The sequence below is a fragment of the Phyllobates terribilis genome, unplaced genomic scaffold (genome assembly GCF_046119375.1).
Source record: "Phyllobates terribilis strain yellow unplaced genomic scaffold, ASM4611937v1 Scaffold_1__5_contigs__length_1240528914, whole genome shotgun sequence".
Taxonomy (NCBI): Eukaryota; Metazoa; Chordata; class Amphibia; order Anura; family Dendrobatidae; genus Phyllobates; species Phyllobates terribilis.
Genome location: NW_027362761.1, coordinates 660,075,404 through 660,095,120, shown reverse-complemented (window position 1 = coordinate 660,095,120; position 19,717 = coordinate 660,075,404). Strand labels below are relative to the sequence as shown.

Genomic DNA, 19,717 nt, shown 5'->3' with positions numbered 1-19,717 from the left:
CATCTAAATAAGTTCCCTGAGTGATCTAGTTTCCAAAATGTGGTCACTTCAGGGGCTCCCCAAACACGACATGGCGTCCTCTAATTATTCAAGCAAATTTTACATTCAAGAAGTCAAATGGTGCTCCTTCCTTTCCGAACCCTGCCGTGCGCCCAAACAGTGTTTTTTTTCCCTCACACATGACAGCACACCTTGAGAGAGGGATCCGCCCCACCAAGGACAGGAAACCGTCTGAAATAAAAGGGCGGTACCTCTCCCTCGCTTCAGTTGGTTTCCTGTCCTTGATGGGAACCTGTCTGAATAAAGGGGTCTTCTTACCTGGGCCCGTTCCGGTGTGGAAGAGCAGGCACCTGCCTGTGCACCGGGTTCCGGGTCCCAGAAGCGCCGTCTGCGGTTCCCTGGAGCCATGTCTGAGTGGGCGCAGGCGGTGAGGAGGGCTCCGGCTCCCCGCAGACCGCTGCGCTGTCCTTTCCCTGCCGCAGGCTCCTGGCTGGTCGCACGCCGGGAGCAGCGTCTTCCGGGTATGATGCGCCTGACGTCACGTGCCCGATGATGTCGAGGGCGGCACCTGGAACCAAGATGGCGGCGCCCTGTAAATGCTTTCCGGCCGATTTTTTTCAAAGATCGGCCGGTCGGTTTCAGGAGGGGGGAGTACACATGGACCGGAGGAGGTCCGGATGTGCCCTATTTAAGGTGGGGGGCTCCTGACGAGCGCTGCTTATACTCAAGCTCGGGTGTAGCAGCTATGGCAGACCAGGACAGCCTGGAGCAGCAGCAGCTGACCCCTCCACCGCATCAACGCCAGCGGAAGAAGCAGTCGGACACCTCGCACACGGACGGCCGCTCCAGCAACCGCAGCAGCAGGAGGAGTAAGGTGTCGGACGCTTCAGGGCCATCCAGAAGGGATTCGTCTTGTGTCCCGCCACAGCCTCCAAATCCGGTACCCTTTTGTGACTTCAGGGGTGAGTGATCTTCGTGAATGTCACTTAATAGTAATGGAAAGTTATTATGTGCTTCATTCCTTAGGAACCTAAGAAGAGTAGCGCCAAAATGAAGCACAGGGTTTGCGCCTTATGCCAGGCCCCCCTTTCCATAGATTGGCAGAAACAGCTTTGTGCAAGCTGTATTAACCAAACGATAGCAGAGAGCACCCCGGATTTTGCTTCTAATTTGAGGTCCATAATCTGTTCAGAGGTGCAGGATTCCCTGAAAGGCTTACTAAAGGGGAAAAAGAGATCCCATAAAGATATCTCCTCCGACTATGATTTATCCTCCCAGTCAGAGGATCTATGCCTCAGTGATTCGGCATCCTCCTCTTCATCAGACAGTGGTAGACCCTGTTTCCCTCTTGAGGATACTGACAAGTTGGTCAGAGCGGACAGATCTACCATGGGGTTGAGGGAGGAGAAGGCAGCTAGGTCCCTGGAAGATATTATGTTCACAGGCCTGGGGGAAAAAAAGAGATGCTCCTTTCCAGTGAATCCCCAAATTCAGACCCTTATAGACCGGGAATGGAGGAAGCCGGAGAAATCAGGAGTATTGCCCTCATCCTCTTAATGGAGGTACCCCTTCGAGGATAGTGTCTGAGTCCTGAGACAAAATTCCTAAAGTTGACAGGTCTGTCCCCCGATCATCCAAAAGATCGTCTCTACCCCTGGAAGATTCGGGCAGTCTAAAGGATGCTCTGGATAAGAAGGGAGATTCCTTCCTGCGTCACACCTGGGAAGCAGCAGCAGGGGGCCTGAAGCCAGCGGTAGCAGGCACTTGTGTCGCTAGGTCACTTATGGTGTGGCTTCAGCAGTTAGGAGACCAGCTAAAGCATAAAAAGATGTCCTGAGATAAAATCCTCTCCAATCTGCCTTTGCTACAAGCAGCATCTGCTTTTTTGGTCGACTCCTCAGCGGATTCAGTTAAACTCGCCGCCAGGTCTGCAAATTTGTCTAATGCTGCCAGACGAGCCCTGTGGCTCAAGGGTTGCCCGGGAGACCTACAATCTAAGCATAAGCTTTGTTCTCTTTCTTGTGATAGTAAACTTTTGTCTGGCCAAAAACTGGACGAGCTTTTGAAGAAGGCTGGCGACAGAAAGAGAGGTTTCCCATTTTCGGAGGAAGAGATTTAACCGGGGTCGCCCTCCGGGAGAAAGGAAAAGATGGGAGCCCAGATCTAAAAAGGACTCTGGTTACATGTTTGGAGGACCATCCTCCAGTTCCAAAAAATCTCCCCAATGACGCGAGGCTAGAGGTCGGGGGAAGGCTTTCCCATTTTATCCCAGCTTGGGAAGCCATCACGTCAAATCCCTGGGTGTTGGATATCATAAAGTACGGCCTAAAGATACGCTTCTGTCAGGTCCCTCACCGAACCTTCATGATCACCTCCAGGAGGAAGTCCAGGGAGGAGCAGATGGCTTTAGAATCAGAGGTATTAGACTTAGTCAACAAGCAGGTCCTTCACGAAGTTCCAGTTTCACAATGGGGACGGGGATTTTATTCCCTCCTGTTTGTGATAAAAAAAAACAAATGGGTCCTTAAGGACCATTATCAACCTCAAAAGTCTAAATCAGCTGATAATCAACCAGACTTTCAAGATGGAATCAGTGAACTCTGCAGTGAAACTCTTACACCACAATTGTTTCATGGCAGTCATCGACCTAAAAGATGCCTACTATCACGTCCCAATCCATCCAGACTACCGGAAGTACCTAAGGGTAGCCCTGTTCATCCAACGGCAATTGAGACATTTCCAATTCACTGCCCTACCTTTTGGACTCTCGATAGCACTGAGAGTATGTACAAAGGTTATAGTGGAGGTGACAGCTTTTTTCCGAATCAAGAACGTGGTGATTGTTCCCTATCTGGACGACTTTCTGATGATAGGGAAATCGGAGGACCACTGTTCCTCTCAACTTTTAGAGGTCAGGACAGCTTTACATCACCTGGGGTGGTTAATAAATATTCAGAAATCAAAGCTATCCCCCTCAAGGGCTCAGATCTTTCTGGGCTTGACCCTAGATTCCCAACGCCATTCCTGTTTCCTCCCGGAAGACAAGGTTTGCAAAATAATCAGCCTGGTCTCAAGGGCCATAAGGTCTCCCTTGATGTCCTTGAGAGAAGCAATGTCCCTACTAGGCTCCATGACTTCCTGTCTCCCGGAAGTCAAATGGGCCCAGAGTCATATGAGGCTTCTTCAGTGGGAGGTCCTGTCGGCTCAGAAATCCTTCAATGGACATTTAGGAAGAAAACTATCTTTCTTTGGAGACAGTAAACTCCCTCTCCTGGTGGACAAACAGGGAGAATCTGACCGCAGGCTTACAATGGTCCAAACCAGTCGACCACACAATTACAACAGATGCAAGTGGCTCCGGCTGGGGGGGGTCATCTGGCAGAGCTCTCAGTTCAGGGGCTCTGGCTACGTCACGAAAAAGAAGCGTCATCAAACCTAAAAGAGATTTTGGCAGTGGAGAAATCCCTGATAGGCTTCCTTCCCCACATACAGGGTCGCCATGTCCAGATCAGGTCCAACAATCGGACGACAGTGGCGTATATAAATCACCAGGGAAGAACAAGATCTTGCTCCCTTATGGTAGTGGCAAACAGGATCCTGCATCTAGCAGAACAACATCTCCCATCCCTCAGTGCTCTTTTCATCCGGGGGGTAGAAAATTCAAGAGCAGATTTCCTCAGTCTCGCCACACTTTAAGACAAGGAGAGTGGGCTCTAAACCCGATAGTCTTCCAACAGATTATCCAGCTATGGGGGTCACCGGACATAGATTTGTTCGCCTTCAGGGCGAACAGGAAGGTGGAGAGATTCTGTAAACTAAATCCAACAGAGAATCCCTATGCTGTAGACTCTCTCCAGATTCCCTGGAAGTTCAGGAAGGCCTACGCGTTTCCACCGATAGTGATGGTCCCGGCAGTTGTGAGGAAAATTCGGGAGGAGGGGGCGAGGATCATTCTAATAGCCCCCGTTTGGCCCAAAAGACCCTGGTTTTCCCTGCTTCGCCTAATGTCGTTCTCAGATCCCTGGGTCCTGCCGACCAGGCCGGACCTTCTCATCCAGGGGCCAATATTCCATGCACAAGCCAAAGGTTTCCATCTGGCGGCTTGGAATTTGAGAGGTTGTTACTGAGCAATAGGGGGTTTTCACCAGGCCTAGTTTCTACCCTGTTGGGTAGTAGAAAGCTCATAACTAAAATTTATTCCAGAATCTGGGGAAAATTCCTGGATTTTATAGACACCGCCCATTGTTGGATAAACCTCCAGTTAGAGAAGTCCTAGAGTTTTTACAAAAGGGACGTGACCTAGGGTTTGCTACGGGAACACTTAAAGTTCAGGTGTCCGCCCTAGGGGCGCTCTATAATTGTAACCTGGCAGGGAACAGATGGGTCTCTAGATTGATTAAATCCTGTTCCAGAGCTAAGCCAGTTCCGGCTCTGAGTTCCTCCCTTGGACCTGAATTTGGTTTTAAATTCACTCTCTGGCGACCCATTTGAACCCCTGCAGGTTATCTCTCCAAAGATCCTCACCCTCAAAACCATCCTCTTAGTGGCCCTAACGTCAGCCCGTAGGGTGAGTGACCTGCAGGCCCTTTCTGTTGATCCCCCAAACACCCAAATTCATGAGGACTGGGTCGTCCTGCGTACAGATCCGGTGTACCTTCCAAAAGTTGTATCCAGATTCCACTGTAATCAGGAGATTGTACTTCCCTCTTTCTGCAGTAACTCTAAAAACCTCGGGAAGGTTAGGTTCCACAATCTAGATGTTAGAAGGGCATTACTACAGTACATAGACATGACTAGTCAGTGGAGGAAGGACAAGTCCTTGTTTCTGGCCTTTCAGGGGAGTAGGAAAGGTCACGGGGTATCAAAGGGAACTATTGCTAGGTGGCTTAGGGAGGCCAGTTGTCTAGCTTATACATCTACAGGTGTTCCTGCATCGGACAGTATTAAAGCTCATTCCACCAGAGCTGTCACAACCTCCTGGGCAGAGAGAGCAGATGTCTCGATTGACCAGATATGTAAAGCTGCTACTTGGTCTGCACCATCCACCTTCTACAAGCAATATCGGTTGGATCTATCCTCCTCTGACCTTACTTTTGGGAGAAGGTTACTTCAGGCGGTGGTCCCTCCCTAGGGTGCTCATATTCTCCAAAATTCTCTCAAGGTGTGCTGACATGGGTGAGGGGAAAACACCTAGGTTACTTACCTGTAGCTGGTTTTTCCTGAACCCATGACAGCACCCGTAGAACCCCCCCCCCCCCCCTGTCTTTCTCACGCCCTGGTGAAGCACTTTACATTTTGGGTGATATATATATATATATATATATATATATATATATATATATATATATATAATATTGTAGGTGTTGGTTACGTGTCTAACCTTTTCTGGAGGTCCTCTCAATGCTCTGTAATCCAACTGAAGCGAGGAAGAGGTGCCGTCCTTTTATTTCAGACTGTTTCATGTCCTTGCTGGGGCAGATCCCTTTCTCAAGGTGTGTTGTCATGGGTTCAGGAAAAACCGGCTACCGGTAAGTAACCTTGGTGTTTCCCCACATATGGGGTATCTGCTTACTCAGGAGGAATTGCACAACAAATTTTGTGGTCTATTTAATCTCGTTACCCTTGTGAAAATAAAAAAAATTGGGTCTCAAGTAAACATTTTGTGTAAAAAAAAAGTTAAATGTTCATCTTTTCCTTCCACGTTGCTTCAGTTCTTGTGAAGCATGTGAAGGGTTAATAAACTTCTTGCATGTGGTTTTGAGCACCTTGAGGGGTGCAGTTTTTATAATGGTGTCACTTTTGTGTATTTTATGTCATAAAGGCCCCTCAAAGTCATTTCAAATGTAATTTGGTCCGTAAAAAAATAATTTTGTAAATTTTGCTGGAAAAATTAGAAATCACTGGTCAACTTTTAACCCTTATAACTTCAGAACAAAATTTAATTTTGGTTCCAAAATTGTTCTTATGTAGACATGGGGGAAATGTTGTTTATTAACTATTTTGTGTGACATATCTCTCTGATCTAAGAGCATGAAAATTCTAAGTTTGAAAATTGCAAAATTTTTGCGAATTTTCTGTTTTGTTTTTTTCACAAGTAAACGCAAGTCTTATCGAAGAAATTTTACCACTATCATAAAGTACAATATTTCATGAAAAAAAAACAACTCAGAATCAGTGGGATCCAATGAAGCATTCCAAAGTTATAAAGTGACACTGGTCAGAATTGTAAAAATTGGCCTGGTCATTAAATACATAATTGGCTCCGTCCTTAAGGGGTTAAAAGTACAACTCGTCCCACGAAAAACGAGCCCCATTTAAAATAAATAAATATACATTTGGTTTTGCTGTGTTTGTAAAAGTCTGATCTATCAAAATAAAATAAATTAAACTGTTTGGTAAACGACATAACAAGAAAAAGAATCAAAATGCCAGAAATAACTTTTTTTTTTTTTTTCCGCCGCCAGCCCGCCACATTGCGATAGCACAAAGTATAGTACTATTTGAGACTCTTCGATGACCCCTGCTTTGAGCGACATTTTGAGTAAGATATATTTATATCGAAACGTCACAAGTGTCGCAACCAAGTTTTTCATTTGTCACTACATTGTGTAAATAAACTATAATTCTGCATAAATTTGAGTGTGCAGTGAATTCTCTCTACTATATATTGGGACTCTACTCCCGTTTCACTTGTACCTCAAGTCTGTGTGTGCACTCCGAATTTCGATACAGTTGAGATCTCATTCTTCGTACTTCCAAAATCTCATAGGTAATGTCTTTTCTGTGGATACATGATAATCTATAGTACCTGTAATACACCTTTAATTAGTAGTACAATAAAATGTTTTCTAGATCTTATTAGAAGAGATAATCTTTGCCTTACTTACAGCAACTTTTAGTTCTTCTGTTTTAAAAATGTTCAGAAAGCCAATCAGTCATATAAAGTACTAGATGGTGGCCCGATTCGAACGCATCGGGTATTCTAGAATAGGTATGCGGCCGACGGGGCGCAATTAGCAGAGCGGCGTTTAAATTTGCCGCCCAAATCGCTGATTGGTCGCGTTCGGCAACCGCGACCAATCAGCAAAGCGGTGTTTAAATTTGGCGCCAAAATCGCTGATTAGTCGCGACCGCGACCAATCAGCAAAGAGGTGTTTAAATTTGGCGACAATACTGCTGATTGGTCACGGCCGGCGACCGCGACCAATCAGCAGAGCGATGCAGAGCGGTGTTTAAATTTGGTGCCAAAATCGCTGATTAGTCGCGGCTGACGGCCGTGACCAATCAGCAGAGCGTTGTTTCAATTTTTTGCCAATACTGCTGATTGATCTCGGCCAGCAACCGCGATCAATCAGCAGAGCGTTGTTTAAATTTGGCGCCAATCTCGCTGATTGGTCGCTTACGCCAGACGCGTCCAATCAGCAGAGCGTTGTTTAAATGTGGCGGCAAGATCGTGATTGGTCGCGGCCGCTATTTAAATGTGGCGCCCAAATCGGTGATTGGTCGTGGGCAGCGGCCGCGACCAATCAGCAGAGCGGTGTTTAACTTTAGCGCCAAGATCAGCGAATCGTATTGGTGAGGAGCGGGGAGCGGAATCATATTAGTGAGGACCAGGGAGCGCCGCTGCCTGTGCGGATACTTCCGCTTCGAGAACCCAGGACATGAGCGACTGCTCGCAGCAGAAGAATCCCGACCCGCAGCGCCGCTCCCCGGTCCTCCCTTCACACCCTAGCCGCTGATGTCCCCTCAGTATCCGCATGGTGTTACAAAGGTCCGGACATTTGTGTTAAAAATCGCTGATTGGTCGCTGGCGCTGGCCGCGACCAATCACCGATTTGGGCGCCAAATTTAAATATTGGCCGCAACCAATCACCGATCTTGGCTCCACATTTAAACACCGCTGTGCTGATTGGTCGCGGCCGATATTTAAATTTGGCGCCCAAATCGATGAAATAATCACTGATCTTGGCTCCACTTTTAAACACCGCTCTGCTGATTGGTCGCGGCCGATATTTAAATTTGGCGCCCAAATCGGTGATTGGTCGCGGGCAGCGCCAGTGACCAATCAGCGATTTTTAACACAAATGTCCGGACCTTTGTAACACCATGCGGATACTGTGGGGACATCAGCGGCTAGGGTGTGAAGGGAGGACCGGGGGGCGGCGCTGCGGGTCGGGACACTTCTGCTCCGAGCGCCCGCTCATGTCCCGGGTTCTCGGAGCGGAAGTATCCGCACAGGCAGCACCACTGACATCCATGCGGCTAGGGTGTGAAGGGAGGACCGGGGAGCGGCGCTGACATCCAATTGGTCGCGGCCGCTATTTAAATCTGCCGCACAAATCGGTGATTGGTCGCTGTCTTGGCCCGCGACCAATCACTGATCTTGGCGCCAAAGTTAAACACTATTGTGCTGATTGGTCGCGGACGCTGACCGCGACCAATCACCGATTTGGGCGCCAAATTTAAATATCGGCCGCGACCAATCACCGATCTTGGCTCTACATTTAAACACCGCTGTGCTGATTGGTCGCGGCCGATATTTAAATTTGGCGCCCAAATCGGTGATTGGTCGCGGGCAGCGCCAGCGACCAATCAGCGATTTTTAACACAAATGTCGGGACCTTTGTAACACCATGCGGATACTGTGGGGACATCAGCGACTAGGGAGTGAAGGGAAGACCGGGGAGCGGCGCTGCGGGTCGGGATACTTCTGCTGCGAGCGGCCGCTCATGTCCCTGGTTCTCGCAGCAGAAGTATCCGCACAGGCAGCGCCGCTCCCCGGTCCTCCCTTCCGCATGGAGGTCAGCGACGCCGGCGGTCCTTCCGCTGCTACCGGCCGGGAGATGAGCGCCTCGCGCCGCTCATATCCCGGCTGCATCTCTCTTCCCGCAGATGGGTCCGGCGGTCGGGTTCCTTCTGATGGTACCGGCCGGGAGATGAGCGCCTCGCGCCGGTCATCTCCCGGCTGCATCGCCGCTCAGCTCCGTCCCGCAGATGATCCGTTAACGGCCGCCATCTTTTTTCAGAAATCCAGCGGCGCTGATTGGCCGCTGGCGGACCAATGAGCGACGCGGGATTTCCTGGACAGTCAGACACACACAGACAGAAAGACAGACAGACGGGATAAGACGATTATATATATAGATAACTGAGCAATGATTGAGTCCTAACCAGTGTGTTTGGTCCACTCTAATGGCTGTCTACTGAAGGATATGGGCTCAGTAGTGGAGAGCCAGCTGAAGGTCTCAGCGCACAGCTCTATAGCTCCACAACAGTACAAGACACACCACTCTGCACAGTTCTAGAATGGTAACATTTACATTGATAATGCAGAAAATAAATGAAATATGCAGCAGCCTACAAGGTTCTGGTTGAACTTAAAGTACTGTTATGTTTCTTTTGGTATTAACAGGTATTCAGTTTAAAAAGGTGCTTTCATCTCTGTCGTCCCGTCTGTTCAATACCCATTTCTAATAATGGTGAAATAACAATTCTGAAGCTTCTTTTCTTAAAACTGTACGTGCCTTTCTTCTTTTATTACTATTAGAAATGTATGAATAAATTGACAACTCAGTGTTAATATTTAGTGGGTCTGCCCTTACACATTCTGACACTACCAATCAGACTGTGCACACAGTTCTCCAACAAGGAGAATACTAAACAACCATTGAATTTATTCATACATTTGTATTAGGAAAAACATAGGGATTACATTTCAGATTATAAGAAAAGATGCTCCAGAACTGTGAATTAACAGAAAACACAAGTATGAACTAAGTGGTAACGTTTCTCCTTGTGGAGAGTGACAAACCGGCTCTGGCATGCCAAGGTAAGGAGGCATATTTGCCTTCCAATGCTTCTCTGGGAAATTTAACATAATTGCTTTTTTAGAGAGGAAAAGGACTTGAACTCTATAGTTCCACCTGTTGAAAGCAGCAATCCTACAAGTCGACCCTTTAATGAGTCTTGCGATATGACTGGTATAAAAGCCAATTCAGAATCTCAATTTGCAGACAAAAAGTTTAAGGCTACTGGCCCACAACAGTGCAAAGTATGAGAACTGATTTGGCTAGGTGAGAAGCTCTGGAATGAAGTCTAAGGGGTACCGTTTCTCCTTGTGGAGAGTGATAAAACCGGCTCTGGCATTCCAAGGCAAGGAGGCTTATTTGAGTTCAAGTCCTCTAACTCTCTAAAGAGGCAATTACATATTAAATTTCCCAGAGGAGCATTGCACAGCAAATAAGTTTCCTTACCTTGGCATGCCAGAGCTCATTTGTAACTCTCCGCAAGGAGAAATGTTACCCCTTAGACCTCAGTCCTGAGCCTCCTACCTAGCCAAATCAGTTCTCATTCTTTAAACTGATGAGGGCCAATAGCCCGAAACACCGTGTCTGCAAATTGAGATTCTGACTTGGCTTTTATCCCAAGTAATATTGCAAGACTCGTTAAAGGGTCGATTGTGACTTGTAAGATTATTGCTTCAAACAGGTGACACTATAGAGTTCAAGTCCTCTTACGCTCTAAAGAGGCAATTGGCATATTAAGTATGAATGAAAACAGATTTACACACGTAGTCAAAATTGTTGGTACCCCTCGTTTAATGAAAGAAAAACCCACAATGGTCACAGAAATAACTTGAAACTGACAAAAGTAATAATAAATTAAAAATCTATGAAAATGAACAAATGAAAGTCAGACATTGTTTTTCAACCCTGCTTCCACAGAATTTTTAAAAAATTAATCTCATGAAATAGGCCTGGACAGAAATGATGGTACTCTTCACTTAATATTTTGTTGAACAACCTTTTGAGGCAATCACTGCAATCAAACGATTCCTGTAACTTTCAATGAGACTTCTGCACCTCTCGACAGGTATTTTGGCCCATTCCTCATGAGCAAACTGCTCCAGTTGTCTCGTGTTTGAAGGTTGCCTTTTCCAGATGGCATGTTTCAGCTCTTTCCAAAGATGCTCAATATGATTTAGGTCAGGGCTCATAGAAGGCCACTAAAGAATAGTCCAATGTTTTCCTCTTAGCCATTCATGGGTGTTTTTAGCTGTGTGTTTTGGGTCATTACCCTGTTGGAAGACCCATGACCTGTGAATGAGACCAAGCTTTCTGACACTGGGCAGCATGTTTCTCTCTAGAATCCCTTGATGGTCTTGAGATTTCATTGTACCCTGTACAGATTCAAGACACCCGGTGCCAGATGCAGCAAAGCAGCTGCAGAACATAACAGAGCCTCCTCCATGTTTCACAGTAGGGACAGTGTTCTTTTCTTGATATGCTTAATTTTTCCATCTGTGAACATAGAGCTGATGTGCCTTGCCAAAAACATCCAGTTTGTCTCATCTGTCCATAGGACATTCTCCCAGAAGCTTTGTGGCTTGTCAACATGTAGCTTGGCAAATTCCAGTCTGGCTTTTTTATGATTTTTTTTCAACAATGGTGTTCTCCTTGGTCATCTTTCATGAAGTCCGCTTTGGATCAAACAACGATGGATGGTGCGATCTGACACTGATGTTCCTTGAGCTTGAAGTTCACCATGGATCTTAAATTTCTGAATAATATGTGCAACTGTAGTCACAGGAACAGCAAGCTCCTATGGTCTTATAACCTTTACCTTTTAACATGCTTCTCTATCATTTTCTTTCTAATCTCCTGAGACAACTTTCCTTTGCTTCCTCTGGTCCATGTTGAGTGCGGTACACACCATGTCACCAAACAGCACAGTGAGTATCTGTAGCCCTATATACAGGCCCACTGACTGATTACAAGATTGTAGACACCTGTGATGCTAATTAGTGGACACAACTTGATTTAACATGTCCCTTTTGTCACATTATTTTTAGGGGTACCATCATTTCTGTCCAGGTCTATTTCATGAGTTTAATTTTTTTTTAAATTCTGTGGAAGCAGGGCTGAAAAGCAATGTCTGACTTTCATTTGTTCATTTTCATAGATTTTTAATTTATTATTACTTTTGTCAGATTCAAGTTATTTCTGTGATCATTGTGGGGTTTTCTTTCATTAAACGAGAGGTACCAACTATTTTGGCCACGTGTGTATCAGGAGAGTGGACACTTTCTTTAGCAAATTGTAGCTTCCAAAGACTTAACAAGTTTGGAATTCTTCAAATCTTATTAAAACATCTTTTATTTTCTTTAATTTGCTTCTCAAACTCTTAGGTTCATCTGTTAAACCAACCAGCAAGATGAGCACATCTTCAAGTTCATCCTTTGATCAAGCAAAGCCCTTCAGTTTTGACCCATTTGCTGATCTTAATAGTCTAGGTTCTTCATTCCAAAACAAAGGTAATGCAATGTTTTTGGTTATTGCCTCTTCAACGTCCTAGAGATAAGTCCAATAAAGTAAAGCTGCTTAATCCAAGTGAAAGAAGAGCTTTACATGGCTTCTGATCCAACTCCATACTATCCATTATGTATGCTTGCCCTTTTTTATGTTTGTCTCCTAACTTAATAATTACTGGTAGTTTTGATTAAGTTCACATTTAGCGCTTAAGAGGTTTTTCGTCTTTTTCAGCATCTTCCACACAGTTTTCTGCCCATGCCAATGACAAGTCAATTCAAAATAACAACTCAAAACCAGCTGCTAAACCACTAAACACAAATACTTCATGGCAGTCTCCGCCTAAAACTGGCATCAACACCAAGCCCAATTACATTGTAAATTTTAGTGTGATCGGTGGCAGAGAAGAAAGAGGAATAAGGGCACCAGGATTTGGTAAGCAAAAATTCTTTTTTTTTTTATTTATATATTCAGTTGTAATATTTTTTTCTTTTTAAAATTAAATATTTGTGTGTTTTTGTTTTTTTTTAACTTTTTTTTTAAAGGGCCAAAACCAAAAGTGACAGAGAGTGACTTTGGCGATTTGCTCACCAATCAGGGATTTTCTGCAAAAACTGACAGAAAGAGTCCAAAGACAATCGCTGAAATGAGAAGACAAGAGATGACTAAAGACATGGATCCCCTAAAATTGAAGGTAAGCGTTGTACTGGTTTTACTAATCATACTAATGAATAACACTACATTCCGTTTCTCCCTGGCCTAAAATGGCAGATAACAGGAAAGAAGATATGACCAGTATAAATCGATTTTTTTTATTTATTTTTTGTTAAATCTATGTATATTTGGCCTGTAAAACTGAGTTCTAGTTCCAATAAGTGTTTACTGATAGATGACAGTTAAGTCATGCAAGTAATAATAAGCATTATAGCAAAAAAAAAAAAAATTACATTAAGAACCTGGGTAGCAAGAAGGGAGAAAATAAGGTATACAGAGAGGTGAAAACTCAAAGGAATAAGGAGTGCAACTAAGAATTAAGTTCAAGGTAGTTTAACATGGATATGTTGTTACTGACTCAGTAGTGTAACCAGAGTTTGCTGGGTCCCTGTAAAAAATTTGGACTTAAGCCCTCACCTGCATGTTTGGTCAGATGTGTGGGCCCTTGTAGCGTTTCTGATCCTATAAAGACAAATGTGTTTACCCCCACCCCGTTTAATGATGTCCTTTATCCTGGCGCCTTCTTATAATAATGTCCCCCTCTATACTGCCATCTTCTTGTAATCACATCCCCCATCCCAGGCCCCTTCCTGATAAATTTTTCATTCCAGGCCCATTCCTGGTGTAATGTCCCTCATCCCCACCACCTTCCTGATGTAATGTCCCCCATCCTTACCACCTTCCTGGTATAATGTCCCCCATCCCGCCAACCTGTCTGTCTGCTCTCTGCTAGATGTAGACCATATGGTGCCGTGCTAGTGGCAGCCCATTGCAGCAGCTACTCTTTTTGTTCTAGTTACAGTTTTTGTTTTTTTATTCTGTGTATTGTATTATATCTGTATGCTGGACAGTGGTGGGAAGGAGGAAACCAAACACCCTGGGGAGTATGGAGAAGAGGACAAACAAAGCACAGAGGAGTGAACCAGGGGGTTAGGAGACAAAGCTATAGTGCCAGTAGAAGGTGGCACAGTGAGACTGAAGGCTAAGCGCTACCAGCACCTGGGAAAGCACGCCATGGAAGGACATGGCAGCATGGATTGTTTATTCAAGGTGAACCGCAGGAGCAAGACCTTAAGGTGGTACCACTGGTGGACATGGAGGGTATAGTATGATGGATATCCTCCTTCGTCTATGGCACACAAACATTGACAACTGCCTCCAGATACACTGCACAAGCACTATCCCCTAATCTGCCACTACTACTTACAATCCCCTCACAGCCACTGCCACCTCGGGGAACGAACCCTGGTCTAACCCAGTTAATGTTAACCATGGATGCTTGCTGTTACTCACAGCTTTCTACAGCTATACATCTGAGGCAACTATTGCCATCTATGACAGGACACTATATGCAGCTACTGCCATGTGTGGACAGAAGAGATGCGCTGTCATTAGCTCCTGCGGACACCAATTTAATACAGCTGCTGTCACCTACGGTTCTACAACACGTGAGGTTACTACCTTATTGGATATGTGTACAGCCATCTGTGTCCGGTGGTGAACAACATATAGGGTCAATTACAGACAGACTTGGTGTGACTGATGTGGACAATGATTTTCTGGATACCCCAAAGACTGCTACTAAATGTATTGAGTACTCAAGGGGTCGACTTCTGGAGCTGCGCAGGCTAATGTCTTTTTATGCAGTAGGTAGGCCACATGTTCCCTGTGAAGTGTGGAGACCTTTCAGAGGCTGCAGAGTGGGCAAAAAAATAAAGTCTATTGGAAGACAGTTAAAACCTGCGGTCCCATCCATTATCATGGGTAATGTACACTCACTTGGAAATATGTCAGATGAACTCCTAGCACTAATTTGGACCCAGAGGGAGTAAAAAAGAATGCAGTCTGATTTGCTTTACCGAAGCTTGGTTACAAGGGGAGGTCCCTGATTCAAGTGTCTTGGTACCAGGGTTTGCCATGGTCTGGGCGGATAGACACATAATGAGGAGCGGCAAGAAGAAGGGTAGTGGGGTGATAATGATGCATAAACAGCTGGTGTAATCTGGGACATGTGACTGTAAAGGAGCGTCGTTGATGCCGAAATATTGAGCTGCTAGCTGTTGGCCTCAGGCCTTACTATCTACCTAGAGGATTATCTCTTTTAATTGCATTAGTGATGTATATACCACCATTAGCGAACCATGAGGCTGCTGGGGAAAGGCTGTCACGGGTTATGGCTCGGCTCCAGATGAAACACCCCAACTCTTTAGCTGTAATTCCTGGGGATTTTAATTGAGCCAAGAACTCAACTGCTTTACCAAAGCTAATGTTAAGAATTCCCTGCCCTCCTTGGGGAACTCCGACCACAATCTTATACTATTGTCATCAGTTTATCAACCAGTTATTAGTAGACAACCTGCTACAATTAAAGAAAATCTGAATTTGGTGTCCGAAGGTAGAGGAGGCGTTACAAGAATGCTTTGATCTTAGAGACTGGAACTTGTGTGGAACTGGGGGAGAGGATGTTAAAGGGGTTGTCCAGTACTTTATATTACCTCCCCAATGTATCCCCCCCAGGCCCCTAAGGATTTTTGTAACTACCTTACTTTGCAGAGACTGCCTGTGAGCGGCTCTGTCACTGGCCGCTCACAGGCATCACGTGACCCCCGGCTGCAGCCGGCTCTGACATCCGCTGACGTCCTGACAAGTGCTTGCAGCAGCCGGGGGTCTCTGTCTTCTGCTTTCTACGGTGGATGCCAGGCTGTGGGCGGGGGTTACCCCCTTGCGTCTCTCTCGGCATCCACCACGCGCTCTGCCTCTCCCCATTCATTGGGAAATTGCACGGGGGATAATCCCGCCCACAACCCAGCAACCACCGCGGGGACCTCAGCGCTCAGTCACGCCTCACTTGTTGTGACGTCAGCGTGGGGTCACGTGATGCCTGTCAGCGGCCATTGGGGATGGGAGGTAATATAAAGTACTGGACAACTTCTTTAATGAAGCTGATATAAGTGAGGTGGTTGGTAGAATTACTGATTGAATTAACTTTTGTACTGATATTCTGGTGCCTGTAAAGGAGATTATCTGTTTTTCAAATAACAAGCCCTGGATAACAGAAGAATTAAAACACTCACTGAACATGGCATTTAAAATGAGGGAAAAAGACAATTAAAATGATACGAGTCTTGAAGAACACAATAAAAGATTCCCCGTAGGCTTTCAGAATAAAACTAGAAAATATACTGTCTCATAATAACCACAGGGAGGTGTTGTCGGGAATGAAACTAATAACTGGGTTTAAGGTGAGGCCAGATCAGGGGGATGGGGGACTGTACAGAGCTAAGGAAATTAATGAGTTTTTCAACAGATTAAACAATACAGAACCTACAGGGAGCTGGGATGGAGCTAGGAATCGATCCGCAACATTGATATTGGGGGACGAACGGACTGATTTAAGAGTCTTACAAAATTATGTGAGGAGAGAGTTTAGGAAACCAAATATAGGCAAAGCTGCAAGGCCAGACAATCTCAGTCCATTTGTCCTTAAAGTGTATGCAAACTAGCTGTGTACTGTCTTTCAGTATCTGTTTAACTTGAGCTTACAATCACAGAGGGTACGAGTGTTATGGAAGACTTCCTGCCCCGTTCCGATTCCTGTAGCCTTAGCATCACATGCTATGAAGTCCTTAAGCCCCCGTCTCGCATAGCGACATCGCTGCTGTGCCATGGTTTTGGTGACGCAACAGCGACCTCACCAGCGATGTCGCTATGTGTGACACTTTGCAACGATCAGGCCCCTGCTGTGAGGTCGCTGATCGCTGCAAAGTGTCCTGGACCATTTTTTGGTTGTTGCTCTCCCGCTGGTCAGCACACATCGCTGTGTGTGACCAGCGGGAGCAGCGATCAGGCTGGTAACCATGATAAACATCGGGTTACTAGGGGCACACGCGCACCTAGTAACCCGTTGTTTATCATGGTTACGAGCCTGCTAAAGTGAGCGGTAACCTTCCGCTCACTGTAGCAGAGTGGTAACCATGATAAACAACGGGTTACTAGGAGCGCGTGTGCCCCTAGTAACCCGATGTTTACCATAGTTACCAGCCTGCTCCTGCTTCAGCAGGCTCGTAACCAGGAGCAGGACATCGTGGAAAGATTCTTTCCACGATGTCGCTGCTCCCCTGATCGTTGGTGAGCCTGCCTGTTTGACAGCTCACCAGCGACCACATAGCGAAGCAGCAACGATCCCTGACAGGTCGTATCGTTGTCGGGATCGTTACAGCATCGCTAAGTGTGACGGGGCCTTTAGAAAGATTATAGCTTGCTTACTTAAGTCCGAGGGTGAGGGCTTTTGCTGACCCCCTGCAGTTTAACCAGCATAGATTGGGTGTGGACGATGCGGTTATGTCTCTGTTACATACAGTACATTCATTTTTGGACAATGATGGAATCACTGTATGCGCATTGGTCTTTTGACTTATCCAGTGCGTTCAATACCTTACAGCCACTCTTACTTTGCAGAAAGATGACTGATATGAAGGTGGAGGAGGGGATGAGAAATTGGATAACAGACAGGCCACAGTTTGTACAGATGGGAGTTGTTGCGTCTGGCAGATTGAGCAGTGTAGGTGCCCCTCAGGGAACGGTACTGTCGTCCTTTCTTTTCACGTTGTATACAGCAGATTTTCAGTATAAATCAGATTTTTTCCACCTCTAAAAATTCTCTGACTCCATTGTAGTCGGATGCATTAGGAGGGCCGGGGTGAGGAGGAATAATAATCTTTTTATTTATATTTAGCCAACATATTCTGCAGTGCTTTACAATTCAGACAATTTTACAGACCTTATAGGTACTGTCCCCATTGGGGCTCACAATCTAGATTCCTTATCAGTATGTCTTTGGAGTATGGGAGGAAACCAGAGAACCTGAAGGAAACCCACACAAACACGGAGAGAACATACAAACTCCTTGCAGATGTTGTCCTTGGTGGGATTTAAACCCAGGACCCTAGCGCTGCAAGGCTGCAGTGATAACCACTGAGCCACCGTGCTGCCCTAGAGAGTGGTGTTGGATTTTGTGGATTGGTGCCAGGCTAACTATTTACAGCTAAACCTAAAGCAAACTAAGGAGCTGGTGGTGAACTATAGCAGGAGAATGATGGACTGTTCACTTGTCACTATTGCCAGTCAGGGAGTGGAGCAGGTCAAGAGTTTTAATAATTTGCAGGTCCACTTGGACACCAAACCAAACTGAACTGGAGGTGCCATATGGAGAAGATTTACAAGACTGGGATGATCAAACTGTACTTCCTACGGAAACTAATGTAGTTTAATGTGTGCAGCAAAATGTTAGAAATGTTCTACCAGTCCGTAGTGGCAAGTGCCATCTTTTTCGCAATCATATGCTGGGGAAGTAGTCTGCGGGTGTCTGATGCTAATAAGCTTAAGCTTAAGAAGGCAAGCTATGCTGTTTGCCGCCATCTTGCCACTTTTGAGAAGGTAGTGGAGGAGAGAATTCAGAAGTGGTGTTTGGCAATAATGAGCAATAATGCACACCCATTATATGAGTTGCTATTGAGGCAGAGGAGCACCTTCAGTAACTGTCAAATCCTCTGAAGTTGTAAGAAGAAAAGATACAGGAAATCTTTAGTGCTGACTGCTATGTGAATGTACAACAACTACCGAAGTGTGAAATTGTCCAAGTGACTAGTGTATTATCTGTGTCCTAATGGTATATCTTACTGACCGGTCATGAATAGTAATGTATGAGATTATACCTACAAAATTCTACTGTTAAATTGTAATTCATGTCTATGTTAATAAAACATAATTTAAGTGTGTTTTTTCATGTCTTTGGGAAGCTGAGTTGAATTTCCCTGGTCACACACAGGCCTAATTACTTCCATGCTTGTTCTCAATCAAGAAATCACTTAAGTAGGACCTGCCTGACAAAGTGAAGTACACCAAAAGATCCTCAAAGCTAGACCTCCTGCTGCGATCCAAAGAAATTCAGAAACAAATGAGAGAAAAAAAGTAATTGAGATCTAAGAGTCTGGAAAAGATTATAAAGCCATTTCTAAAGCTTTGGGACTCCAGTGAACCACAGTGAGAGCCATTGTTCACAAATGATGAAAACATGGAACAGTGGTGAACCTTCCCAGGAGTGACCGGCTGACCAAAATTACCCCAAGAGCGCAGTGACAACTCATCCAAGAGGTCATAAAAGATCCCGCAACATCATCCAAAGAACAGGCCTCAGTTAAGGTCAATGTTCATGACTCCACCATAAGAAAGAGACTGGGCAAACTGGGCAAAAATGGCATGCATGGCAGAGTTCCAAGACTAAAACCACTGCTGAGCAAAAAGTACATGAAGCCTCTGTCTCCGTTTTGCCAGAAAACATCTTGATAATCGCCAATACTTTTGGGAGAATTCTCTGTGGACTGATAAAACAAAAGTTGAACTTTTTGGAAGGTATTTGTCCCATTACACCTGGCATAGAAGTAACACAGTATTTCAGAAAAGGAACATCATACCAACAGAAAAATGTGGTGGTAGTGTGATGGTCTGGGGCTGTTTCACTGTTTCAGTCCTGGAAGGCTTGCTGTGGTAAATGGAGCCATGAGTTCTGCTGTCTACCAAAAAATACTGAAGGAGAATTTCCTGCCATCTGTTCGTGACCTCAAGCTGAAGCGCACTTGGATTATGCAGCAGGACAATGATCCAAAACACACCAGCACCTTCACCTCTGAATGGCT

General features: G+C 45.4%; 1 protein-coding gene across 7 annotated transcripts in view; it reads left to right on the top strand.

The window, feature by feature from the left end:
• The window catches only part of GAK (cyclin G associated kinase), a 609,434-nt gene that overhangs the window by 576,127 nt on the left and 13,590 nt on the right, over positions 1-19,717 (top strand). For all 7 annotated transcript variants that reach the window (XM_073684854.1, XM_073684861.1, XM_073684827.1 and 4 more), the window contains 3 exons: positions 12,188-12,313; positions 12,543-12,743; positions 12,854-13,002. In XM_073684854.1, coding sequence (XP_073540955.1) covers positions 12,188-12,313; positions 12,543-12,743; positions 12,854-13,002 — 476 coding nt within the window. The remainder of the gene's footprint in view (positions 1-12,187; positions 12,314-12,542; positions 12,744-12,853; positions 13,003-19,717) is intronic.